At 30.2% G+C, this 25200-nt stretch overlaps 5 protein-coding genes across 5 annotated transcripts; 1 reads left to right on the top strand and 4 right to left on the bottom strand.

The window, feature by feature from the left end:
• Positions 1–191: 191 nt before the first annotated feature.
• LOC125066966 lies at positions 192–2932 on the bottom strand. Its single transcript, XM_047675302.1, has 3 exons — positions 2900–2932; positions 2388–2460; positions 192–961 (listed from the first exon to the last, which is right to left on the bottom strand). Exons 2-3 carry the CDS (start codon positions 2458–2460, stop codon positions 237–239), a joined length of 798 nt encoding a protein of 265 aa, XP_047531258.1. The 5' UTR covers positions 2900–2932; the 3' UTR covers positions 192–236.
• A 3372-nt stretch (positions 2933–6304) lies between these two features.
• LOC125067035 lies at positions 6305–8673 on the bottom strand. Its single transcript, XM_047675412.1, has 3 exons — positions 8433–8673; positions 8299–8349; positions 6305–8219 (listed from the first exon to the last, which is right to left on the bottom strand). Exons 1-3 carry the CDS (start codon positions 8469–8471, stop codon positions 7608–7610), a joined length of 702 nt encoding a protein of 233 aa, XP_047531368.1. The 5' UTR covers positions 8472–8673; the 3' UTR covers positions 6305–7607.
• Positions 8674–9865: 1192 nt separating this feature from the next.
• Positions 9866–13011, top strand: LOC125067036 (superoxide dismutase [Cu-Zn]). Its single transcript, XM_047675413.1, has 4 exons — positions 9866–10108; positions 10695–10745; positions 12057–12227; positions 12481–13011. Exons 1-4 carry the CDS (start codon positions 10043–10045, stop codon positions 12658–12660), a joined length of 468 nt encoding a protein of 155 aa, XP_047531369.1. The 5' UTR covers positions 9866–10042; the 3' UTR covers positions 12661–13011.
• Positions 13012–13133: 122 nt separating this feature from the next.
• LOC125067033 lies at positions 13134–14765 on the bottom strand. Its single transcript, XM_047675410.1, has one exon. It carries the CDS (start codon positions 14675–14677, stop codon positions 13655–13657), a length of 1023 nt encoding a protein of 340 aa, XP_047531366.1. The 5' UTR covers positions 14678–14765; the 3' UTR covers positions 13134–13654.
• Positions 14766–17029: 2264 nt separating this feature from the next.
• Positions 17030–24760, bottom strand: LOC125067034 (protein takeout-like). Its single transcript, XM_047675411.1, has 5 exons — positions 24650–24760; positions 22916–23135; positions 17913–18043; positions 17512–17667; positions 17030–17230 (listed from the first exon to the last, which is right to left on the bottom strand). The coding sequence occupies exons 1-5, from the start codon at positions 24699–24701 to the stop codon at positions 17082–17084; spliced, it is 708 nt and encodes a 235-aa protein (XP_047531367.1). The 5' UTR covers positions 24702–24760; the 3' UTR covers positions 17030–17081.
• Between the last annotated feature and the right edge of the window lie 440 nt (positions 24761–25200).

Genomic DNA, 25200 nt, shown 5'->3' with positions numbered 1-25200 from the left:
ACCTAATACAAAAAATATTTTATTGGAAAAACAGGATATTATATATAGGAAATATGAACTTAATATACTTACACTTAAATAATAAATAAAACGAACAACGTAAAAAAAAACAATAACAACTAAGTTTAAGTCTTATTATGCGTTTATACATTAGTAAAATGTCTTACCGCTACTAATGGCTTCGCACAAGTTAGATACGAATAAATAACTAATCTATAAAAACACTTAGTCCTAAACTAACGTCTAGAGTATCTGTAATGTTGTATTTTTCGCAAATACGGTCCAGTGTGTAAAGAGCTTTGAGTATACCTGCATCTGCCAGAAATGCATCTAGATTTTATGCTATTTCCATTCACTGATCTTACTTTACTCCTGTTTCTGTTTCTCGTATATCGTGCACTTTCGTCATTAAACTTATTTTTAGATTTTGGGCTTGAAAATTCCTTTTCATCTTCCTTGGAATCCCTATTTTTATTCGCTTCGTGGGCGTCTAATATATCTTGAATACTTTTATAAGCCTCGTCTTCTTCAGAATTTGATGCTACGATGTGAGTTTTGTAATGTTTTGTTAAATCATTTTTCTTTTCACTCATTTTCTCTAGATGTTTTAGGTAGCTATAAGTTTCTGGGTCAGTTGATTCACTTATAGGTTTGAAATCTGAAAAGCTTATGAACTGCAACGCAGAAGATGGTTTTGACTTTCCGGTATACAACGATTTCGAGAATAATTTTGCATAAGTATCTCCTAAATCGTAAGGATAATATTCTGAATCTAGAACGTTCTTCCCATTTGATAGATATCTCTCTTTCTTTTCAGAAGCTTCGTGTTGAATTGGTATTTTACTGTCTATGTCGAACTTGATACTCGGTGGGAGAGTCACTCCATATAGTTCCTTATCAGATGTCTTTCCATAAATTTTGTCGAACACTTTGATATCGTCCGACCAGAATTGTGAAATTCCTAAAACAAAATATTTCTATTAAAAAAGGAACTATAACAAAGATATTATAATTTTTACTCAGTAACAGCCTGTAAATGTCGCACTGCTGGGCTAAGGTCTACTCTACGTTTTGAGGAGAAGGTAAGGAGATTCCAATGCTGGTTATTGGATACACATATGGCGAAATTTCATTGAAATAACATGCTAGTTTCTTAACAATGTTTTCCTTCACTGCCGAGCACGGGATGAATTATAAACACCAATGAAATACATAAAAATTCAGCGGTGCTTGCCTGGTTTTGATCTTTATGCTTATCATGTCGTTTAATGCTTCTTGAAAGTAAAATTTATAATAATACAAGTAAAGTTGAGATGGTCGAGAGGTAAGAAAGCGTGCGTCTTAATCACCAGGTTCAAGTATTTATAAAAATTTAGAAAATGATTGTATTTTAATAAAAACCCGTTGAACGTCGTAAAGACGCGATGAGAAGTCGTATTATTATAACGGAAAGTGTATTAATGATTTTATGAGCTATATTAAAAATAAAATCACAATAATGTTGGAAGTTATATAATATTTAAATACCAGGAAATAAGAAATCATTATCCAGCTCATATTAATTTATGAAACCGTACTTTTACCGTGACTTTCAAGAAACTTTTAATAATGTTTACTTTGAATGTAAATTATTACAAATGACTTTCAAATAATACTAAGACGTTTCTAATTTGGCGCTAGTTTAAATGTCAGATGACGCAATATAGAACAACAGTAGAGCTACTCTGTAAGAACAAACTCAGAAATCATTGATCACGGTTATGAAATAAAAAAGATATATAATTAAAGTACTCAGGACACACGAATGAAAATTATTTTGATTCGTGTGTCCTTTAAATGTTATAATTATTAATAGCGTATTACAGTAACTCGGCAGATATTAATAAAGTAAATAAACGAAATATTGTCAATATTTTATTTTGTAAATCCCAAGAGTAAGAAAAAAAGATATTTACAAACCTATCTCCCGTTTTTAATTATCAGTGATATTTTTTATAGTTTTCAATAAGATGTGATAATGTGCAATAAATATGGTAACGAAAACAAACAATTCAAATTAAACAACCAAAAAATGTTTTACACTAGAGAATTAGATCGTGAAATGTCTAACGCAAGTATTTTGACAAAGCATTTTTTTTTCTGTCTCTCATTCCAAATTTAAATTTAATGTTGAACTACTAGTTACGTGAGTGAGTACGTTAATAAGTCTTTTTGGGTTTCTGTTGCTCGATTATATGCAGGCAAAAGATGTTCCTATTTAGTAACTAATCTTGATGAACTAGTTCCTAATTATTTACCTACTTACTCATTTTTTTAACACATTTACGTTATGTTTATTTGTTTTACAAGACATTTGATTAATAAATAATATATAAAATTATTCTTACCTGATGTTTTGCCATAGCCCCCCTGCAAAATTGTCAGAACAATTGTTAGTAATAAAACTGTCCGTCTGAACATCTGCAAGTTTATAGCAAAGGATTGTATTATTATTCCGTTGTACTTTTAAATTATAGCTCGGTAGAGTTGTTCAAAACACTTATTATTTCAAAAAGTATTTTTTGCTATCAAATAAGCCATTGATACATTTTGGAAATATTTTAAATAGGTAAGTGTAAATAATAAAATATATCGCTAAGATATAAACAGTTATATCATTTTTCAGGTATAAAATAATTAATTAGGTACATTAAAACTTTATATTATAGCTAATTTATATTTTTATATAATTTCAATAAATATTTCGTCAAAATTTACGATGAATATTTATATCACTCAAAAAAAATTAAATAAACATTTTAATAAGTTTTTAAAATAATATATGATTTATTAATACTTATCACACTATACTTTATTAAGTATTCACAATATAATTGCATAATACATAACGAAATATTACCTTTAATATGCGTAATCTTTAAAACACTTCACAACCCATCTAAAGCGATGGTTACCGCGCAATGGTAAGCACTGCGATGAAGCATGCAACGAAAACAAACTTATCTTTATAGCCTCGGATGGGGAGAACGAACTAGCTCGACCGACATTGACGGGCTTGCTGCTGCAATTTTCTCTTAATACCTAATTAGAATTATTAAAATTTCAGTGAAAGAGTCGTTACGTTACATCCGGTCAAGTGAGAGGAAGAGTCACGTGGAGAGGTTCTCGTGCTATCACGATAAAAAATACTAAATAAGGATTATTAAAGTCCTCATTCTTCAAATCAATGTTTCTTTTGTAGCATTTAAATTTATATAATTATATTAATTTCAAATATTACTTATAAATGATACTTGGGGGTAGCAAGGTACTCATCACAGATTTTAGCGCCAAACAATTTGAAGTTTAGAGTTGCCCAGCGTATAGGCACAAAATACATTACATCTTAGTTTCCAAGGTTGCTGGCGTATTGTTGATGTAAGGGATGGTTTATATTTCTTACAATGCCACTGTCTATGTAACAACCACTAAAGCCGCTTACCATACCAGGTGGTTGATTTAATCTGCCTATCTATAATCCTATATTATATAATAGACAATAACATATTATGGACCTATGGATGGATGAAGTGTACTATGCGACAAAGATGAGTTATACTTAAATGCATTACATTAACAATCTGTAAATTTCCCACTACTGGGCTAAGCCCTCCTCTCCCTTTGAGGAGAAGGTTTGGAGCATATTCCACCACGCTGCTCCAATGCGAGTTGGTGTAATACGCAGGTGGCAGAATTTTCGTTTCGAAATTAGGTTTCCTCGCGATGTTTTCCTTCACCGCCAAATACGAGATGAATTATAGACACAAATTAAGCACATGAAAATTCAGTGGTGCTTGCCTGGGTTCGAACCCGAAATCATCGGTGAAGATGTACGCGTTCTAACCACTGGGCCATCTCGGCGTCAACGTGCACGCAGAGAAATCGAAAGAGAAAAATCACAGTAGGTAACCATAATCTGATTTTTTTCTAAAAAGGCAATTATTGTATATATCTTAGTTCAATTTATTTGTCACATAGATACTTTTTAAAATCATCAACAAATTAATTTTAATGAATGCATATATGGTGTCTACGGTAAGTTGTATTAACTAGTTTATCCAACTAGAACTAAATAATTTGTTGTATAAAGGCAGTAACTGACAACTTATCTGCGGCGAAAGTCAGGTTCAAAACTCTCGAGCGTCCTAACACTTCCGACTTCCTTTCCTATCAATTACAACTTATAATTACGAGAACTTGATTAGAGCAGGAAATTTTCCTTTAAAATTCCTGTATCTCTCCTAATGGCACTGTTATGAGTTGCAATACAAGTCCGCATCTATTACCCAGGTTAAAAATAAAATATACAGTATAATACACGATATATTATAAATATACAATGGACAAAATCACGCTTTTCTATTTATTTTTATACTTGAAGAAAAGTTTTGGAATACTCATCCAATATAGTCAAGCACCAATAAAGTAAACGATACAGAAAAACAATATTGTACAAAAGTGAAATTAATAAAATTTTATAGCACACAAACCTTCACCTCTCAATTTTACCCCCTACAGGGTTGAAACAAAAAAAGGAGCCTATGTCCTTTCCCGGAACTCAAATAATCAACATAACAAATTTCGTCTAAATCGGTGCATCGGTTTAAGCGTGAAGAGGTTAACAGACAGAGTTACTTTAGTGTTTATAATGTTAGTAGGGATTATCATTATTAGCTTTTAGGCATCTTTAACTATTAATTTATTACATCATACGTATTCATTATTATTATAGAGGTATCCAGCATAGACTTTACTTAACTAATGACACATGTTAAGATTTTCCCATAGACAATTAATTTAATACTTCTATGACTCATTCACAATATAGCTACTCTATATTATAGAGTAGTTTTTTAGTTATAATCTATTACCACCACCACTAATCACCATCCACCTCGGATTAGAGAACTTATACTGAAGACAATTTCTTTAGGTTTGAAAAAAGACGTAACATTTTCTCGTACATTGATTTGATGTACGTATCTCCTGATGTTAACCAGCTTTAGCCTTGTGAACGTACAAAAATCGTTTATTTAGGAAAAATACGTTAGCCATTTTGTACAAAATATCAACCAATGATGAACACAAACCTTCCTTGTTTATTTTACCTTCACTGTTCTTTTAGTAAAACCCCATAAAAATCCATTAAGTAGTTTAGATGAAGTTAGTGCAAATACAGGCTGAAACAGGAAGCGACATTGTATAATACGATTTATTACTATAGATAGATATAGATATGTATTGTAGTTATTAAGAAAGCAGGTAACACATTGGTGCAAAATACTTGGACAGATTAAGTATCACTTTCAATTTCTTGTCCGCAAAGATCGTATATCAGCTTTCTTATAATTTCACTAGAGCAATGTTAGTGCACCGAAAGTGTCGCGGGGCTTAAAAAAAACACCTATCTCATAATGAACTGAAACTTACTTCTTTGTAACATCGCTAATTTATGAAAAAAAACACATGTGTCAGAATAACATACGACATATTCGCATTTTGATGTCTTTCTTCACCGCCATGCATACGACGACCTCCGTGGTCGAGTAGTGTGTACACCGCTTTTCAAAGGTACGCCACTCCGAGGTCCCTGGTTCGATTCCCAACCGAGTCGATGTAGAATAAGTTCATTAGTTTCCTGTGTTGTCTTGGGTCTGGGTGTTTGTGGTACCGTCGTTACTTCTGATTTTCCATAACACAAGTGCTTTAGCTACTTAAATTGGGAACAGAGTAATGTATGTGATGTTGTCAAATGTTTATTATTTATTTATGCACGAAATGTATGAAGCAATAAAGATATTCTATTAAGGTGTGGTACCTTTACAGCTGTTGTAAGTCTACTAGGCTGGACTAAGGCCTCATCTCCTTTTGAAGAGATTTCCAGCTTATTCCACCATCCTCCAATGCGAGTTGGTCGATACAAACGTGACCATCAGACATATGGAGGGTTCTACCGCCAAACAGCTATAGGCACAAGGGAGTTAGGGTTTTATTTTCCAAGGTTGGTGGGGCATTGTCGATGTAGGGACTGAAATGAAAAAAATATTACGGCACCCATATTTATGAGTGATGGTGACTACTCACCATTAGGTGCAAGCGGTTCTTGGACACACAACTTAATTTTCTTTGAACATTTTAGATTCAGCTTATTACAATAATTTGTAATAAAATAATATTCTACACATTAATATTATTTGAATTGTAAATAGTAACTTAGGAACTTTAATCAATGAATAGAAATGAAACAAATGTTACAGTACAAAAAAGTAGTTTATGAGTTTGTACTTTAGTACTCTAATATCACATCACTTTATTATTAATAATTTATTAATAATAATTAAAAAGAATACTAAAAGGTTTTGCCACACTGACATGCGGGGCATAACTTAAAAAAATAAATAACAAAAAAAAATAAAAAACAAAAATGGTGGTCTGTCTCCTTTTTGCAAGAAAAAAAATATTTAAATATTCAAAATTCGAAGGAAGACAGAAAATGGAGCACCCGATAACTATTTCAAATACTGCAAATATACCACACGGTGCGGAATGAGAACGAATGTTATATCTCTTGTTATCTATTATTTTCTACTCGCTTTTGAAGGTATAACAAAGCATCAAAACAAAAATATTTAAAAAATGGCTGTTTTCGCCCATATCTTGGTTAATTTTGTTGTGAACAATCGCTTGTTATATTTCGAGTTTTGTTGCTAATAAGCTATCTTCATACATTATCTAAAAGTACATTTAGCTCATCTTCCTTCTTATACAAAAACAAAAAAATAAATAAAAATCATATTTTCAGTTTGATTTTCTTTACAATACAAAAGTAAGTAATTTATACTTTAACAGAAAGCATAATTTACAATTTTTAAAATTAACTTAAATATTAATTTTTGTGATAAGAAACAAAAATGTACCATTGCTAGTTAAGGACTTCCTTTTGTGTTAAACAGAGAAAACTTAAGCCAGGTTTAAGCATGAAGTATAAAATAATCTTGTGCGCGTCAATTTCTCCTGCATTAGAGCTGTATCAGATTAAACACAAAATTGCACAGGAAGCCTTTACTAGACAGTAGAACTATATATAATGCATTATTCCACATTTGAAATAATTTCAAATTAATAATTAAATAAATACCAGTAAAGTAAAAGATTACCTCAAATGTGTTTCACATTTCTAAGGTACTTTTTACAATATTCTATAGTAGTTTAGTGGTATAGATATGACTATCTATAACACTTGCTTTACAAAAATAACGCCAGTTCTAAATAGATAGAATAAACATGAAACTGATTGTACCAATTATACTTTGAATATTTTTACACATTTTTTTAAATTGAATTACAATAACAAGGCTACCCTCTTAATTTATTATTATTGGTAATAATAATAAAAATAAAAAAGGCAGAATTGCGATTTTTTTATCAAAACTTGAGGTAAAATCTCATTTACACATCATCAAACTGTTGCAGTAACATCTGTCAAATTAAATTTATCATTACAATTTAGATCTAATTTTTTTTATGTAAATTGAACACAGTCACTGATGGTACATCAGTTTGATTTACTAAACATCAGTCTCAGCAATTTGGATTTGAATAGTTGATATATTAGAGCTGTTACCAGTGTCAATATTTATTTTAATATCCTTATTGTCCTTCTTCACTTGTTTTAATTCCTCTGGTTTTAAAAGCTTTACACCTGACTTTCCTTGCAATGTCATGAGATTTTTAATCCATCTCTCATTCTTAATTATTTTGTTGGTCTCAGATATCTCCATTAGTTCCATGTTCAAACCTTTGATATCTTCAACATGTTTCTGAATTAAAAATTCACTATCTTTTGTATTTTTTTTATTTTTTCTCTTTTCTTTCTGAGATGGAATATCATATGATCGTTGTTCCAGCTGACTGTCCTCTGAATCGTAAACTCTATTGATTTTGTCTATTTCAGACCAGCTAGCTGTAGAAATAACAGAACCAGTTGCTACAGGTGAAATGTGGGTTCTTTTTGTTCTTATGGATATGACATCACTCATGTCTTCTTCATTTTCAAACCGTACAAATTGTAGGTCTTCATACCCAAATGGAAATTCACATTCAATATTCTCACACATTAACATTTTTTCATTGAAATTTATGAAAAAAAATCTTATTTCAGAAGAACAAAGTGGACATACCTAAAATAAAAATATTGAGATTTTATACAAAAAATATATATAGAAATATAATTAGTAATTCCGTAATTTAATAACTTACTCTAGGACCTTCCTCTATAATTTGCGTAGATTCTACTTCAGCAGATATTGCCTGCAAATTAAAAACGAAAAACTCATTTTACATTTATCATTTTACCATGTGCGCTACTTAATTTATTTGGAATTTCTACTTACCGGAGAAGGTATTGCTGCAATAGCAACATTTTCCTCCATATTTTGTTTAAATGCAAACTTATAATGTATAGACAATATGTAATTCTAATAATAAAAAATATTCATTTTGTCGACACCAAATTTTGTAGGCAGAAGACACATGGCAATCACTATTGCGCCGGCGCTAACAATCTTCCTTTTAATTTAGAAACAAAAAGTATGTAACCACTTTAGTAAATCAAAGTAGGTAGGTTAGGTTTGTTTTGAATCTCTGACAACTAAAAGTCATATGTCAAATTCAAGTCATTTGTCAATCAATCCGAGATGGATTTGCCATAACATGTGCCAAAATTACGGTGTTGCTATTATTAAAATATGATTTATAAAAGACAATAACAATATATAATATGTTTAAATTCACGATGACTCCCCCAGATTTTTTTTGTCCAAATGGATACAAAGTAAGCTGCTAGAGTTTCTGTTATATTGTAAAATAAAGCATTTGTATATAGTGTACAGATTACCTATTTGCTTATTAGCGTAGGAACGCACATTAAATTAAATGGTGAGGCCCGTCTTTGTGGAATGAATTTATTATATCTAAGACTAGGCTTGGTTTTATTCTTATTTTATACGAATATTGGAATAGTGTTGACTATTTATTAAGGAGATCGAAAAAGACAACACAATATATTTTTTAAATATTATAACGGCGTGTGCAAAATACATGAAAGGGTAAAATAAGGAATAATTTATCAAGAAGTTACATTCACTCCTTTACATTGTCAAATGATCTATAATTCAGTTATTAAAACAAATATAGACTAAACTTCTGCTTTGTTTTTCATGTAACAAATACTTAGTACAATAATATATGACTCAGGGGTGTCGGTATTGTATATTTCTTTCAATAATGAGCATAAATATGTAATGTTCCGCTTTTCAAATCTTCTGAAATTACCATAATAACTTTGGTATTTTTGTAGCCCTTATCAGAAGTCGATTAAAACAACTTAAGTTTTACTACACGAGAACCATACTATGTTTATGGTTCTCTCTGTATTTGTTATTTTATTCAGATCATAAGTTGGCGTGAGGAGATTTTATATACTTTTTTACGAATACAACTGTTAGTGAATGTTCTTCATAGTTCAATATGATTTATTTTTTTATTAATGCAATATTAGGTTTGCATAAATGACATGTGAGTATAAACAGTTGTTTTTCTTATTGCGAAAAAAACTAATTAATTGTCTTGACATATTGAACATTTAGAAACCTTAATAAACTCATTCAGTCTTTTCGTTTAATAATTTGGTGTACTATTCTCTGTGTATTTAGAAATAATCCATAATATATCATATCATCTAAAAAATAACCACAGATAACTTATAGCTTGAAATAGGTCAGAATATCAGAAGAAACCGGCTATATGTTTGAGGTTTCAACAAATACAAATAATCATTTATTACCCAGCAGACTGCAGCGTAGTGAACATCTGTATTTGACTGTACTTTTTATCTCTATATAGCTAATTAAGCTTAAGTTATTTTCCCTCACATATCATATCTAGATTAATAGTAAACAATATCTACTATAGTTATTCTTCCTAAATAATAAATTGCATAATAATGCCGGCCAAAGCAGTGTGCGTTTTAAATGGTGATATAAGTGGCACAGTCTTCTTCGATCAGCAGGTATTTTTGATATAATATATTTGATATGTTATAATTGCTCGTCATGATAACCTTGAGGTTGACGTAATTTCATAGTAAGATATGATGTTACAAGGTAAACTAAAACTATTAAAATAAAGAATGTGTATGATTATTATTGTATGTACATTCAAGTATATACGCATTTTCTAGAAGCTACCGTACGCGTATGAATTGTAGAGATGCTATATATGCAGAGATTTGTAGATAAAATTGCATTCTAATTAACCCCTTTAAAAAATATATTGCTGTAGGTTATGATCACGAATACCGAAATTTACGAATATTTAAAAAAAATGTCTAAGAAATATTTTACAAAAATTTAATGAATTCATCAGTGGTGTATAACTATATACAACTGTTTTCTTAGTTTTTTTTACAATACTTAGTTCCTTTTTGTTTTATTTGTTGAAACAAAATTATTTATAGGTAGTTTTTGTCCAGAGATTGGTAATTGGTTGACACTCGACATTGGTACTATAGACATATTATATTATATGATTAATATAAGTTTTTTCATCCCAGCTGCAAGACCACCATATTAATTTTGATGTTTTGATTATTTCAGGATGACAGTTCCCCTGTTGTAGTTTCTGGAGAAGTCAAGGGACTATCAAAGGTAAATTATTATCTATGCTATCTAAGTATAATATAATTAATCACAGTTATTGATTTAGCTTTCATTATTTCTACTAAATAATTGTATGCTACAATGACTTGCAAATAATGAAAAAATATAGGTAACTTGATATAGAATATTTATGTCTTACTAGATAGTCACTAAAGTGTAATAATAAATCTTATTACTATATAAAACATAATGTTAATATCTTTCAAATATATGTATTTTATAGTACTTTGGTAAATATTGATAAATGTAGAGTAACTAACTGCCCATCTGGACTTAGGTGAAATAAGAATTTGTATTCCTTATGGTAGTACCTATGGGGGCCAATCTAAACCATCTAGGGCCTACTCAAAGACACATAAAAAACTTCATCAAAATCAGCCCAACTGCTTAGGAGAAATGTACATAATAAACAGGAAATAAGATTTATATGTTTAAAGATATAAACAGTAATGAATTTTTTTTGTATTGAAATATTGCATATTAAAACAAAATAAGTAAGCAAGTTCATATGGAACACAAATTACATAAGTTTCTTTTAAAAATATATATATATATCTACGTTTTGTATTATAACAAGTTAGAACTAGTTTTAAAAAACCTTATAATTAAAAATATATTTTTAATTTGTTTTATTATTATACTTATCTGATATGCGTACATGGGTCACCTGACCTTGCTTTCATGATAATGAGTTATTTCATAATAAGTATGCTTGTAGAATTATAGATTGCTTTGTATAATTAAAGGTGTGCTACTTATTGATTTAACTAATGTATAATAACTGATATGCTTCTGAATTACGAAATGAATTTCTTGATAACATTTGTTTATTAATTTGTATAATGAATTTTGGACTTAATAATAATTATCTTTTATTCTTATTAGTTAGTTTTATTAATGCTTTTGTCAGTGGATTATTTTGCATTGTCCTCATTTCATGGATGAGGTATAAGATGTGGTTGCAAAAAAAGAAAACCCTTAGTTGGTTCTTATGTATATACTATAATTAAACCCATGATATTGTTGATTTTTTCCTGTAAAAACCCAAAGTGTGATGAGACACATATTCATAAAGTCAAAGAATCTTATCAGTCATTAATGTTCTTAAGATAATAATTGTCTCAACAAGTATCCTACTAAATATACTAAAAAATAATCCTTGAAATGTATCCAACATTAAGGAGTAATCAAATGTTGGATACATTTCAAAGAATAATGAATCTTTTTACTGGTTTTTTTTTTATACCATAAAATGTAGACTTAAATTATTCCATTACAAATAATATAACTGAATTCCAGGGCAAACATGGCTTCCATGTGCATGAATTTGGTGACAACACAAATGGATGCACATCAGCAGGACCTCACTTCAATCCTTTGAAACAAGAACACGGAGCTCCCAATGCTTCAGTCCGTCATGTTGGAGATCTTGGCAACATTGAAGCTTCTACTGATGGTGGTGTCACAAAGGTAAGATAAAAATTAACACTTTGCTTGAATTAAAACTGATTTAAAAGTATTGCTTGATAGTTAGTGGGTAAAAGTATTGGTGGGGTTGTGTACTATACAAAACCACTAAGATTCAGAAAAATTAGTATTTTGTATGATATGTATAATGAAACATATAACATAGATTGTATTAATGTGGTAACTGAGAGGCTAATTAAATTTCAGTTCTATCTAATGTGATACATTCTATTGAAACTAACTATATTAATTTTAGGTGAACATTCAAGACTCCCAAATCTCACTTGCGGGACCTAACAGTATCATTGGACGCACCTTGGTAGTACACGCCGATCCTGATGATCTTGGTGTTGGGGGCCATGAACTCAGCAAGACCACGGGAAATGCTGGGGCTCGTATTGCTTGTGGAGTGATTGGATTAGCCAAATCTGCTTAAATAGTTGGTAGTCTTCCAATTTTTGCAACTATTTAATCAATACCTGTCCCGTTTAATATCAATGCTAAGTGGGAAATATTAGTACCAATGTCTATATCTTGTTATCATCTTATCACTCAATATTATTGTCTTATTAATATTTAGAGGTATAGAATTATGTAGTGTATAAGATGAGGTTAAAATATTATATTCCAAACTATTTCTCAAAGCCTGTGTAGCATTTCTGAATCAGTGAAAAATGTGATTGTATTGGTTTAATTTTTATTTGGTGCAGGGAATGTTGATATATGAAATATCAAACTGCAGCTTGTTTTGTTTATTAAATAAATACTTATATGACTTGAATTTTTATTTAAGTGTTTTTGATTTTATTAGTAATTTATGCAGAAGGGTTACTTCAAGGTTGTTTAATATTACCATAATTTATACATTGGTTTTAAAATTAAAATAAATTAACCCATAACCTATTATACTTTTAATGAAAAAATCTCAGTATTATTACAACAGTTTACTAATAAAACTCCTTGTTTGTGAGACTATGACTTTTCAGTACCACTGCAGGAAATTTAAACCTACGTAAAAAAAAATGTTACATGAACAACAAGACAATTATGCCTTTCTGAAGTATAAATGCGACTGGAAAATCATTGTCTTACAAATATTCAGAAACATATGACATTAATTCTTGATTTTTAATTGATCAGGTTCCACACAAGTGGAAATGCATAATACAGAAGAAAGCAGTACAATATTTTGACTATTGAAGTATTTATTAACAGCAAAAGCTATAAATTTATTTAATGTTTGTTATCACTAATGAAATTACTTTGAATTGTTCTTGTTATAGAAAGTTCTTAAACTAAGTAGTAAAAGTAATGACCTTATTAAAAATGTATTAAAATTGCATTGGTATGGTATATAGCAACAGAGCATATAAAATCAGCTATTCATGTTTTTCTATGTAGATAAACAAAATAAATACACCAGTTATGAGTTATGAATATTTTAATTGTCCTATTAAATAAATAGCACATCCACCTTCAGAAAAGAAAAAATTACATGAACTATTTTGGGGCTGAAACATTTTAGGGCTACTCGCACTCCACTGCCATAAGCTATCCTCTACACTTTGTATGCTTATTGAAGACCAATAGCCTTTTAGTTCCCGAGATTCAACATAATCTGCCAAGGATTTACATGCATTTGATATTATATTTGGAGTTATAAATCCTTTAATAATTAATAGTGATATTCTAGATGATTGTAATGGTGAATCACATTCAGGCTCACTGTATGAACTAACATAATCCTCCGTCGGACATAAATCTGCTCCATGTGCCAGCATACCAATCCATTCTACAATTCCTTCTATCTCACAATCTATTAAAGTTGGTATTTCTCGGACATCTGGTGTTATTTTTTGCACTTCTAAGCTGTGACATGACACTTCAAAGTTTCTGTCACAGAAATACTTTGCAATTGATGATGGACAAACATTATTCTTATCTGGTTCCCAAGATACATAAAAATTTAATGACTTAATTTTGGATAGGGCTGTTCGGGTTCTTTCTAGATTTTTTATGTCTAATAAGTTAATCTTTACTTGATAATAGTTATGAGGGCATTTACTTCCTTCCAAACCCAATGTTTGATATGTGGATTCGAGAATATTCAATGTTAATACTCCATCAGGGGTTATAGCTGCACAGTTTTGCACTATGCAGTTAACATCTGCTGTAAGACAATATAGTTTTCCCGGTTTTACAAAATTTTGTATAAATGCTGGCTCCACAAATTCTGTTAAAGGACAATTTAACACCTTGTAATAATCAGTATCTTCTAGTAAAATTTCAGTAATTTGTTGCGGCGTATGTAGTTCATCTGCACATGTTACAATCGCACTTTTATAAAAACAGTTTCGTTCAACTGCACTTATCACAGTTTCCAAGTTAGCACATTTCTTATATGAAGTTATTACTTTGGGTGGAGGAAAACTCCAAACTTCGGGACAAAGCATATTTCGGAATAAAGCTGATACAAAATGTTCGAAATAAAATAGTTTTAAAAATTAAACTTAAGAATCAAATAAAGTGCATGCAAGTATGGGCATATTTTGACAACGACACCTGACATTTGTCATTTTCCTGTCATTTGTCATTTTGTTGAATTTGTGTTCCTTTGTATATCAAAAATTATCAAAGAAAGTATTTAGTCTCTAGTAGAAGTAGCTGGTATAAGTGTATTATCTATGTATTTAGTTTTAAAAACTAGATTCAGCCATTTGATTACATAGGTATCTGCTAGTAAAAATAATTTCATAGATCGATCTGTGGGGTATTTCGGTAAAGGTGATAAATTCAATTATCGATGTGATTGCACCTTATGTTGCAATTTTTTTTATTATTAGTTGTAATTATTAGTTGTGTCCAACGTGTTATATTTCCTGACCTGATGAAAAGTCATTCCAATATTTAAATCTAGTAGTTCTTCAGACCCCAAAAACTATAGGCCGAACTCTTTACTACCTACCCTCCGCAAAATATTTTATATAAATTATTAGAATACTTCAACAGACAATCTGAATCAAATCAAATTTGAATTTACGAGGGGTCGCTCGACTACCGACGCAGGTATCATGTTTATTAAGAATATCTATGAAGCCTAGGAGGAGTCACAGAATGCCTTGGGGATTTTCTGTGACTTATCGAAATTCTCAAAATGAAACTATGATCAGGAAACTTTATCACTATTGAATTAGAGAATGTGTGTTTGACCTTATACTTCTTATCTTAACAATAGAATTTTGATTGTTTTTTTTTATTGGGTTGACGTTGACGGAAAAAGGTCTCCTGAGATCACTGTTGGTATGGGTCCTCATATACATAAATTACTTGCCCTTTCTTGTTGGGAACAAACATGCTGTAGTATGATGATGAATTCATGGTTTATCAACCATGGGAACACCCTGGGAATGAAACGATCAATTCCTGGCTATTTCTTTTTTTGATATTGAATATTTGTAAATAATCACAGATTTACAAGAAAAAGACCCGCTGAGCTTTTTCCCCTGCTCTTTTCTGGTAGTAGTAGTAGTATAGTATTTTCTTTTCCGAACTGGTGGTGGTGTATAATTTGACAATCAATAAGTAAGTGTAATGCTTTTATATTGAATAAAATAATTTGATTTGATTTGTTGCTATGCGGTAAATATATGATGAGTGGGTAGTATTACCCAGACGGGCTTGCACAAAAACCTACCACCAGCTAAAGCATACTGTCAAATATATTTACTCTTGTCATAAAATATATATATCCATATCTCATTAACAATAATAATGTTCTTTAATTACATAAGTACATATATGCCTTACATATTTCACAAAAACGAAATAATTGTGGTTTTATCTCTTTATTTATTTTTTGGCATTTCATTTATTTAACTTATATTCCTTTAAATAGTTAGAGATCAGCGCCTGATTTAGGTTCCTAGGACAATTGTGCGGTCACAAGGGAGGAGCCTCTACAATAGAGATTCCGACGAGTTAAGAATTTTATATTATATATGTTTAGATATCTAGACAATAACTGTTAAATTGTAATAAATAATATTACTAATTACTATTTTAAATTACTTCTACAAAGAGTAAATAAATTATGTAACCTGACAGACAGAAAGGAAAACGTTTGAATTAATTTGTAAGATAATAATTAGGACCTTCACTTCTCTGTTGCTCCAAAACATCCACTCCTTTGTGACTCCAGTGCATTCAATCTTAAATCTGGTCCTGATTGATATTAATGAATAAGTTTCATTATATCGTACCAATGTGATTGATAGCGAAAAAAACGATTTAATCGTCATAGTTAACGGACGTAATAAATGTCTATTTTTGCCCATAGTTAAGTTACATTAACTTCGATCACTTGTTAAAAAAAATGTCAAAATACTGGGTATCCCATATTAAAATAACATATCGAACACAAATGGAAACATAATCTATTTATTATTAAAATCAAATTTATTTTATCATCCTCCTGCCCTTATCCCAATTTTATTTGGGGTCGGCGCAGCATGTCTTCTTCTTCCATACTTCTATGTCAGACGTCATCTCACAAGTAAAATTCTTTCCAGCCATATCGTCTTTCCATCCATAGTTTCTTTCGTCGTTCCCTATCTCTATATCCATCCACATCCATGCTCAAGAAAGGTCTTGGAATGGTCTCGAGGAATGCCGACCATGTTGTGAGGAAGGCCTCACAACATGGTCCTCATTCCTTCGCTTAACATGTACATATCTTACGATGCTATGTACATACGACAAAGACATTAAAAAAACTATAATTATCATTGAAACCATTTATTTAATTATAACACAAATCTTGAATTTTAAGTACATAATTAATTGTGATAAATGTTTTTTCTATGCTTGTAGCTGGTCAATGGGTACAGATTTATACAAGGATTCCACACCATGGACAACTTTAGCAACGATGGCATCGACGATTGGTGGTGCTATTTCTTGCATTACATCCTTCCAACTGGTGTTGACGAAATCTAACACTGGCTGAGCTGAAATTTTATCAAAATATTATGTCCCTTTTCTTTTGGAGTTTTAAATGTTTTGCAATTATAAACCATGAATCATTCATTTGAATTTGTTTTTACTAAGTAAAACCAATAATACTAAAAGATATTAAATTATATTCAAACAACTTATTTATTGTGTATCATGAAAATTATACTACTAATCACAACTAGGTAATAACTAATTTAAAATTGTCATAAAATCTTTACTTATATATCTCCGACATATTTTATCAAAATATACAGAAGTATATTCAATACGTTACCAAGGGCTTTGTTTCCGTTAAAAAGATTCTCGAAGTTAAAGGTGGTCCCAGTTAAAACTTCAAAAGTGTAGCTCCACTTGGAAATATGCCAGTGAGGTTTTCCATCTTTACCGTTAACCGTAGAAATGTCGATGACAGCTTTAATCAGCATGTCCTCTAAAATACGTTATTATTTTAAGCAAATATAACATAGAAGGCAATCTATCGGTAGATTTTGTCTGTCATAATTGTTGTATTAAAGTAAGTAAGCCTTTTTCGAAATGCACTACATTCTCTGGTATAAGATATCATATTCTTAAACGATATACACATTGGTTTAGTAGTTTGTTTAGATAAGGAACTCAAAAAAAGTCTCCTATTATTAAAGTATTGTTGTTATAATTTTATTTGCATATACTTACGTATATTAATCTTATATTTGCCATTACCCTGGGCTGTTAAAATTAATAGTTGTCCATCAATGTTGTAGTCTCCTGTGAGTACCAAGTTACATTTTAAGGCAACATGTTGTTTCATTTTAGATGTATCGTATCTGTGTTAACAAAAATAAATTTATTTAAAAAAAAACCCTTCTTTGATCGGAATTTTCAAATTATTCAACTTTGAAGACATTATGTCTTCTCTCAAATACCTACATTTCCTGAAATTGTAACTTAAACTAGCGTCACATTTTAAAATGATCTTCATCTCATACTTTTCCTATGATGGTACTCCAAATGGTTTTAATTACTTCAGTACCTTTATTATATGTCACGATCACAACGATATAATGCTTATCCATATACATACATATATCGATACATTTTCACGTTATTTTTTTAAAGTAAATAAATCATCCCATCATCCATCGATATGTACAAAAATGCAGTCGAATATATAACAAAACAAAATGGGTGAACCATGCAAGTTTAGGTTGTTTTTTTTTTAAATTATACAACTTTATGCTTGAGAATCAATACATATTCTTTTATATATAAAATAGGTAGACCAACAATGAAAATGCCATCTAATGGACTTACCATTGAGTGACCATCGAAAATATATATTAATGCTGTAGGAGTACATTTCCAATGCGCCATCAACTTTGAGGAACTAAGATCTTAAGTACTCTGTGCCTGTACAGTGTGAAGTATTACTGTTTGGCGGTAGAAGTTTTGATGAGTAGGTGGTTCCTACCCAGAAGGACTTGCGTAATGCTTTATCACCAAGTAAATAAATCAAATAATAGATGTATATTATACATAAAATTAACATTAAAATTAATTAAAACTACAAAACTTGGCTTTTCCGAACTATTTTTAAAAACGTGTTATACTGCGCCTCTAGCGTTTGTAAAGCGCGAACTATCTCGTTTAACTCAAAGAAAAGGCGCTCTGAAAGAAATTAGAGTGAGAGTCATAAACGTATTTATTTGTAACATTTGATTATTGCTAAATGTAGTTTGTAGCTCATGCTTGGAATACGAACATCGCTCCGGTAATTATATGTGGTAAATGTCTTAGGTACTATTATACATTAATGATCTATAATAGCCTATTGTCATAATATAATTTTTATTGTATCATTTATTATAACGAAGTAAAAAAAAGTATATAATTTTGTTCTTACCTATTTTATAATTATTTATTATTCAATATCAGTCTGTTACGACAAGCTGGGCAGGAGAAATATCATTAAGGTTGTTTTATTATTAGATTATTAGCGACCCGCCCCGGTTTCGAACGGGTGCAATGCTGATAATAAATATACGAGTACTACAGAATGTCTTATAACGTTTTTTTGAAGAACTTTTTAAGGTGTACAATACTGTAGTACATTATTTTGATCTATCTCGTAGGTCAAAGCGTTTGCAATGCAAGCAAAAAAATGTGTTTATTTATGATATCACTGTATACTATCTTGGAAAGCTCTAAAATTATCAGTATTTCTCTACTATATTGTGCATGTTTTAAACATATAAACCTTCCTTTTGAATCGATATATCTATTAAAAAATACCGCATCAAAATCCGTTGTGTAATTTTAAAGATCTAACCATACATAGACACAAACAGCGGTAAGCGACTTTGTTTTATACTATGTAATGATTTACAAATTATTGTATTGACAAGCTACCTATAAATTAGTCTTAGTTATAACTAGATTTTTTTTAAATAGTCTGTAGTTTTAGTTATTAATTAGTCCTAGTATAGGTAGACGAGTTCAGTGTAAGTTTTGAGTAACTGACATTTATCGATCACTTATACCTACTTACTACAAATATCTATTACTTATATTCTTTATTCAACCTGCTAACATTTATTTCTGCTGTTTTTATTTTACGATAGTATATATTTAACCGCTCCCTTATTATATTTTCCTTTCTATGGACGTAAAGCGTAGACTAATGAAAAATACGGAGGATCAATTGTCATGTTTTTTTGTTCAATGCAGCGAGTATAATATAATATAATTTACTATAAGTTTTCATGGTTCATTATTGGATTTTATAAACGATAAAAATCGTAGGAAATTTAAGAAAATATTTTATTTCCTAGGATCATTTATCTCTATTATTTTGTTTAGTATGGAAATTTTGAATAAACATGGGCTCATTTTAATTTGTGACTTACATATCAAATACTTAAAGTATAAAAGGGTGGTACATATAATATTCTATTTAATTAGAGAATATTTCATAGTAACAAATTGGATATTGAATAGTAATTAATATCATATAAATTCCAAAACAGTAACAGTTTTTAAAGAATTTGCATAAAGCGATTATAGAAATTCCGGGTAAAATAAATCCGATGGTTACTTGTCTATGCTGTCACAGACCAATAATAATAATTCGTATTTAATAAATAAAATATTGTTCACGTATACAGGTAGATATAGCAAAAGGAAAAACTAATATTAATAACGGTAATTTTATTACATTTATTATAATTAACGCATGTCAAGAAAATAATATCGTTATTATGTAGTTGAAATTATAATTGGTCTCGCTTAGAAAATCTTGTCTTTGCACGGCAATCACGTTAAGCATTTAATAAGCAGGTAGCTACTGTTTATTATTTTAAATACACTAAATAAAAATTAGACTTTTCAGTACATATAACTAAAATTTATTGCGAGGTTCTTTGAAGTAGGTTCCAATGGAATCTAAACAGGGGATGAAACTCAATAAATTCATTTTTCTAAATTTTTAAACATAGACATTTGCATTTTTTTTAAAGTAAATATCTAGAAGTAAAGACAACGCAATATCAAAGATTTGGTCAATTTCAATTTAATAAATGGTTATTATTGGATATGTATACACCAATATTCCAGCAATAAGAGGAACAAAGCCAAATAAACAACATTTGACAGAAAATTGACGAGATATCATTGGTTGACAGCTAATTAACAGTAATTTAGCGTTATAGTGTTGTATTATAAATAAAGATATATTAACCATAAACTCTTAGTGCACAATATAGCTGAGTTATTAGCAAATCGGAAAAATACGTAAATCTTAAGTTCGTTTATCTTTATTCCTAATTTTATTGGAATATGCTATATGTTAGTACGAGTTTTCTTTCGAATTATTACGGACATACATATTTATCTTAATCTAACATGCGCGCGAAGGTTGAAAGAAATAGTAATTATGCAATAACTTCAAGGAAAGCAAATCTTATTGTGGAGGAAACATGTAATGCGGATAAACCATCGTCCATTTTTTATAGTATAGTTAGGGCAAATGGGCCTGCAAAGCTGATGGTAACTGATCACCACTGCTCAAAGACTTTGGCGCCGTCAAATTAACCATTACATACATCACCAAGGCGCCACCGACCTTGGGAACTAATATGTTATGTTCCTTTGTGTCTCTACATTAGCTAATTCACCCTTGAATTGAAGGCGGTTGAATTTGTAAGGCAGTGGTAGCGTCCCAGCCAGCCTTGCACAAAGTCCTACCACGAAGAGTGTTAAGTATGCATTGGGATAGTTATATTTCAAAGAAAAGTTCTGAACATTTTGGCTGTGTACGACGTTTGCAGAAATTCAAAATAATAAGGTTGTAGTAATATATCAATACTGATTATTTTATTGTATTAATATTATCCTCTTGCTACCTTAGATCACAGAAATAATTGATCTTTGGTTGTTTTATAAAATACTGCTCTTTCTTCAACGAATAAAGACTAAAACGGTACCAGCCAATCTCAAGATATCTCCCAGAGGATCTTATAATATCACCTGTGCATGATTAAATTCACAAGTTTGTTTGTTAGCAAATAAATACATTCTGTGTAAATTTATAGCTCGATGGGACGACAGTGCGACGTGACCGCAGATAAATCAATCGAAGAACCAACGACTTTACGAGGTTTTGAGATTCGATTTTGAGATTAGGATCCCTTAATTGCGGACTGTTTGAGAAGCAGAAAAACTCAATATTTTTCACCGCCACATATGACGATAAATAAATAATGCAATTAATTATTCTAACCTCACATCTTTTGAAACAGGTTACGCCTGAGAAGATCTCGTAAATTATAAATGATTTTAAAACTTGTAATTAAATGGTATTTTTATAAAGTGCTGGCTCATAATGCGATTATTGCATGTTGCGAGGATAATGACTTTGAATATATATCTCTAAGTCAAACAGATAATACATATTTTTTATATCAACAAAAAACATATGAAAAGTGCCTATGTAAGTATTTTCATTTAAAGATATTACATGTTAAGTACGACGCGATATGTTTCAAGTAAATACCTGCATCCATAGTCTATTTTGAGATTATAAATGTCTATTAGAACTTAACCTGGTTTTAATTGCTGTTTAAATATATGTTTTCAACACACTTAATTTAATACTCAATACATAATTATATATAAAGATAATAATCAATACAGACAATAGGTTGTTGAATGCGGTAATGACAAGTTATAAGGAAAATATGGTTAAAATTTATCGTTTAAATCAACTTTCATTACTGTAATATAATATATGCAAATAGATCACTTATGAGTGTTTTATTATTAGATATTAAATATTAGCTGTCATTTAATATGTAAACTTTTTGATTCTTTATTATTTTTTATTAAAGAGTAACAGGTAAGCCGGAAGTTCGACGAGATTCCGTGTTCTTATTATTTGTTTTATATATATATATATATATATATATATATATATATATATATATATTATCATTTAATGTACAATAAAGTATTAGTAATGTAAAATGTCCACAATTTCCAACTACGCTCATTCGCTATTAGACGGCTAAAAACAGCCTTAACAGATGTACGGACCTGATTACCACTTAGGTGTAAGTTAGGTGTAATTACACTTAACAACAATATCTTGTATAACATTGATGTTGAAAAATGTGGTTTATAAAAAACTTTAAAATAAAACTTACTTGATATTTTCAACACTGCAGTCCTTAAGGCCAGTCAAGGTGGAGTCCTTAAATATAATCTTAAGACCTCCCTGGTCGCTCTTGATGAGCTCTAGCTTCAGTGGATCCATGGGCTGTATACCCATCTGTGGCTCACCCTTGGCAAAGAATGGAATGGCAAGGCTTGCTGAAGATATGATACAGGCAGAATCTTCGGGCTTGCATGGTTTGATGAAGGAAGCTTTGAAAAATGTAAATAATTTTGTACTCAAATCTAAACATTATTTCAAATTTAGAATAATTCCAAATGTTACGTCTCGTATAAAGACAGATAAATGTTTATTTTTTATGAATATTAATTTTATGATATTTTTTGCTCAATGGTTTTTACACTGATAAGTAATTTTATAATTCAAAAGGTTTCCACGCCTTCAGATGTTAAGTATCCTATGACTTATATATAAAATCCATTAATATTGTGGTAAAAACTTGTGTTTTGGTATTTGTCTTATGTACGTTAAAGTTCCGATGTACGTCGATTTATTTTAACGCGAAAATAAGTCTGTCCAATTGTATTTTACCAATTCACATTAAATAATAGACTGTATGTATATGTATTTTAATGAAATTGACATGGAGTTCGATGAAGCATAGGCAGTTCTAAGCTCAAATCGTCTTATACAAAAAAAAATTGTCAGTTAGCACTTAGTATGGAACAATTTCAGTTGCACTTTGGCATTTTTTCTTTGATTAGACTTGGCTCTACTCTTACTAAGTTTTTAGAGAATTGTGTACCTTTAATTGTTCACGCAAAAATTTATAACGTTTTTCCTCCTCTATACATCTAATATAATTTTCATAATCTTTGATAACTTTGGAGAAAAACTAGGTCCGTATGTTTTTATTATAAAGAAATATTGCATACGATATAAGTTTATTAACATCTCGATTTATTTAAAAAGTTCCTCGAGTGCTTTAATTTGTTTTAATTAAAATGAAGAAATACAGTATATATTTCAAGAAAAGCAAAACTTGTAAATCTCGATTAAGGTGTTCTAAATCTAATGAGACTAATCTCGTCTCGTCTCGTCTCAACTAATTTCGTAAAGGTTTAGAGGGGTGAAAATGTAACCCCCCGAGACTATACTTAAAAAAAAAGACACGATACGTGTCGGGACAAGCGGTATAAATAGATAGTATTTTTGAAAATACCTACTCGTGCTGCGAGTCGGTGCATCACAATCTTCTTATATATTGAATTCAATATGTAAAATATATTGGATCAAAATTTAGTTATAGTAAATAAATTATCAAACTGAGAGTGGTCTGTTATTTTGAATACATATTACGCAAAACTACTGGAGCTTCGGGACCGGATTAAATATGTCGGGACAATGCACTTCTCGATGCCTACTCCTCCTGATACTGCCTTTTTTTTAATATAATGCAATTTTATTTATAACTATATAATGAACAATGAATTTATGTAATCTGCCATTTCGAATGGGACAATTTCATTAATTATAAAATTAAAAACTTATTTCACCTGCCTAACCTGCATCGCCTAGAGGTCTCGTTACCTACATTGTCTAATAGATCATAATTAATCCGATCCTTTGGAGCTTATGATTTTCATGAATCGTTTTGTGTTTAGAAACTTACGTTTAGACTTCAAAAACCGATAGTTAAAAAAATATTCGATAGATACAAAATAATATTGTTAATAAACTAAAATATAAAATATTAAATTCTTACCCGAGATCGTGTAAGCGTTTAAGGCAAATATTAAACAGATGATGCCTAGCATTGTAGATATTATTATATACTTGTAATATAGTTAAAGTCCGAGGTAAGGATCTCAACTGTGAATTGAAATGAAGATTGAGGATATTTATATGCGTTAGAATATGACACGTCAGTACAATAATTGTTATATATATATATATAACAATTATTGTATATATATATATATATATATAACACCAAAGAATTATATATATATATCGGAGTCGAAGTAAAAAATATTGACTGTAATGCTTTATTCAATTATAATGTTGATTTTCCCTTTTTTGAGTACGATCATGTGTAATAGTTTTTTTGTGTGTTATTATATCTGAGTTGAATCCTGCATGTTCAGTTTGGACCCAGTTTTTTCTTCAATCTAATTACGGAGACCCTTACGGCCGAGGCGGGTAGTTAGTTTTATAAAATTAAAAGTAAAATTGTTAGAGTCAGCGTTTTGAGGAGAAGGTTACGAGACTATTTTACACGCTCTTAAAAAAGGCATTGAAGGACACACAGGTACT

Source organism: Vanessa atalanta, chromosome 10 (genome assembly GCF_905147765.1).
Source record: "Vanessa atalanta chromosome 10, ilVanAtal1.2, whole genome shotgun sequence".
In the NCBI taxonomy this organism is placed as follows: Eukaryota; Metazoa; Arthropoda; class Insecta; order Lepidoptera; family Nymphalidae; genus Vanessa; species Vanessa atalanta.
The sequence above is the reverse complement of the archived record's forward strand: the minus strand, read 5'-3'. Positions and strand labels throughout refer to the sequence as shown.

What these genes read in the sequence shown, in the direction of transcription:
- LOC125067035 (XM_047675412.1), bottom strand. Translation starts at nt 8,471, where the DNA reads ATGGAGGAAAATGTTGCTATTGCAGCAATACCTTCTCCG. An exon ending in TTGCAGCAATACCTTCTCCG is followed by an intron (nt 8,350 to 8,432) that starts GTAAGTAGAAAT and finishes TTTAATTTGCAG; the next exon opens with GCAATATCTGCTGAAGTAGA. An exon ending in TTATAGAGGAAGGTCCTAGA is followed by an intron (nt 8,220 to 8,298) that starts GTAAGTTATTAA and finishes TTTTTATTTTAG; the next exon opens with GTATGTCCACTTTGTTCTTC.
- LOC125067036 (XM_047675413.1), top strand. Translation starts at nt 10,043, where the DNA reads ATGCCGGCCAAAGCAGTGTGCGTTTTAAATGGTGATATAAGTGGCACA. An exon ending in AAGTCAAGGGACTATCAAAG is followed by an intron (nt 10,746 to 12,056) that starts GTAAATTATTAT and finishes ACTGAATTCCAG; the next exon opens with GGCAAACATGGCTTCCATGT. An exon ending in CTGATGGTGGTGTCACAAAG is followed by an intron (nt 12,228 to 12,480) that starts GTAAGATAAAAA and finishes TATTAATTTTAG; the next exon opens with GTGAACATTCAAGACTCCCA.
- LOC125067033 (XM_047675410.1), bottom strand. Translation starts at nt 14,677, where the DNA reads ATGCTTTGTCCCGAAGTTTGGAGTTTTCCTCCACCCAAAGTAATAACT.
- LOC125066966 (XM_047675302.1), bottom strand. Translation starts at nt 2,460, where the DNA reads ATGTTCAGACGGACAGTTTTATTACTAACAATTGTTCTGACAATTTTG. An exon ending in GGGCTATGGCAAAACATCAG is followed by an intron (nt 962 to 2,387) that starts GTAAGAATAATT and finishes ATTTTGTTTTAG; the next exon opens with GAATTTCACAATTCTGGTCG.
- LOC125067034 (XM_047675411.1), bottom strand. Translation starts at nt 24,701, where the DNA reads ATGCTAGGCATCATCTGTTTAATATTTGCCTTAAACGCTTACACGATC. An exon ending in AAACGCTTACACGATCTCGG is followed by an intron (nt 23,136 to 24,649) that starts GTAAGAATTTAA and finishes CATTTTTCAAAG; the next exon opens with CTTCCTTCATCAAACCATGC. An exon ending in TGCAGTGTTGAAAATATCAA is followed by an intron (nt 18,044 to 22,915) that starts GTAAGTTTTATT and finishes TTGTTAACACAG; the next exon opens with ATACGATACATCTAAAATGA.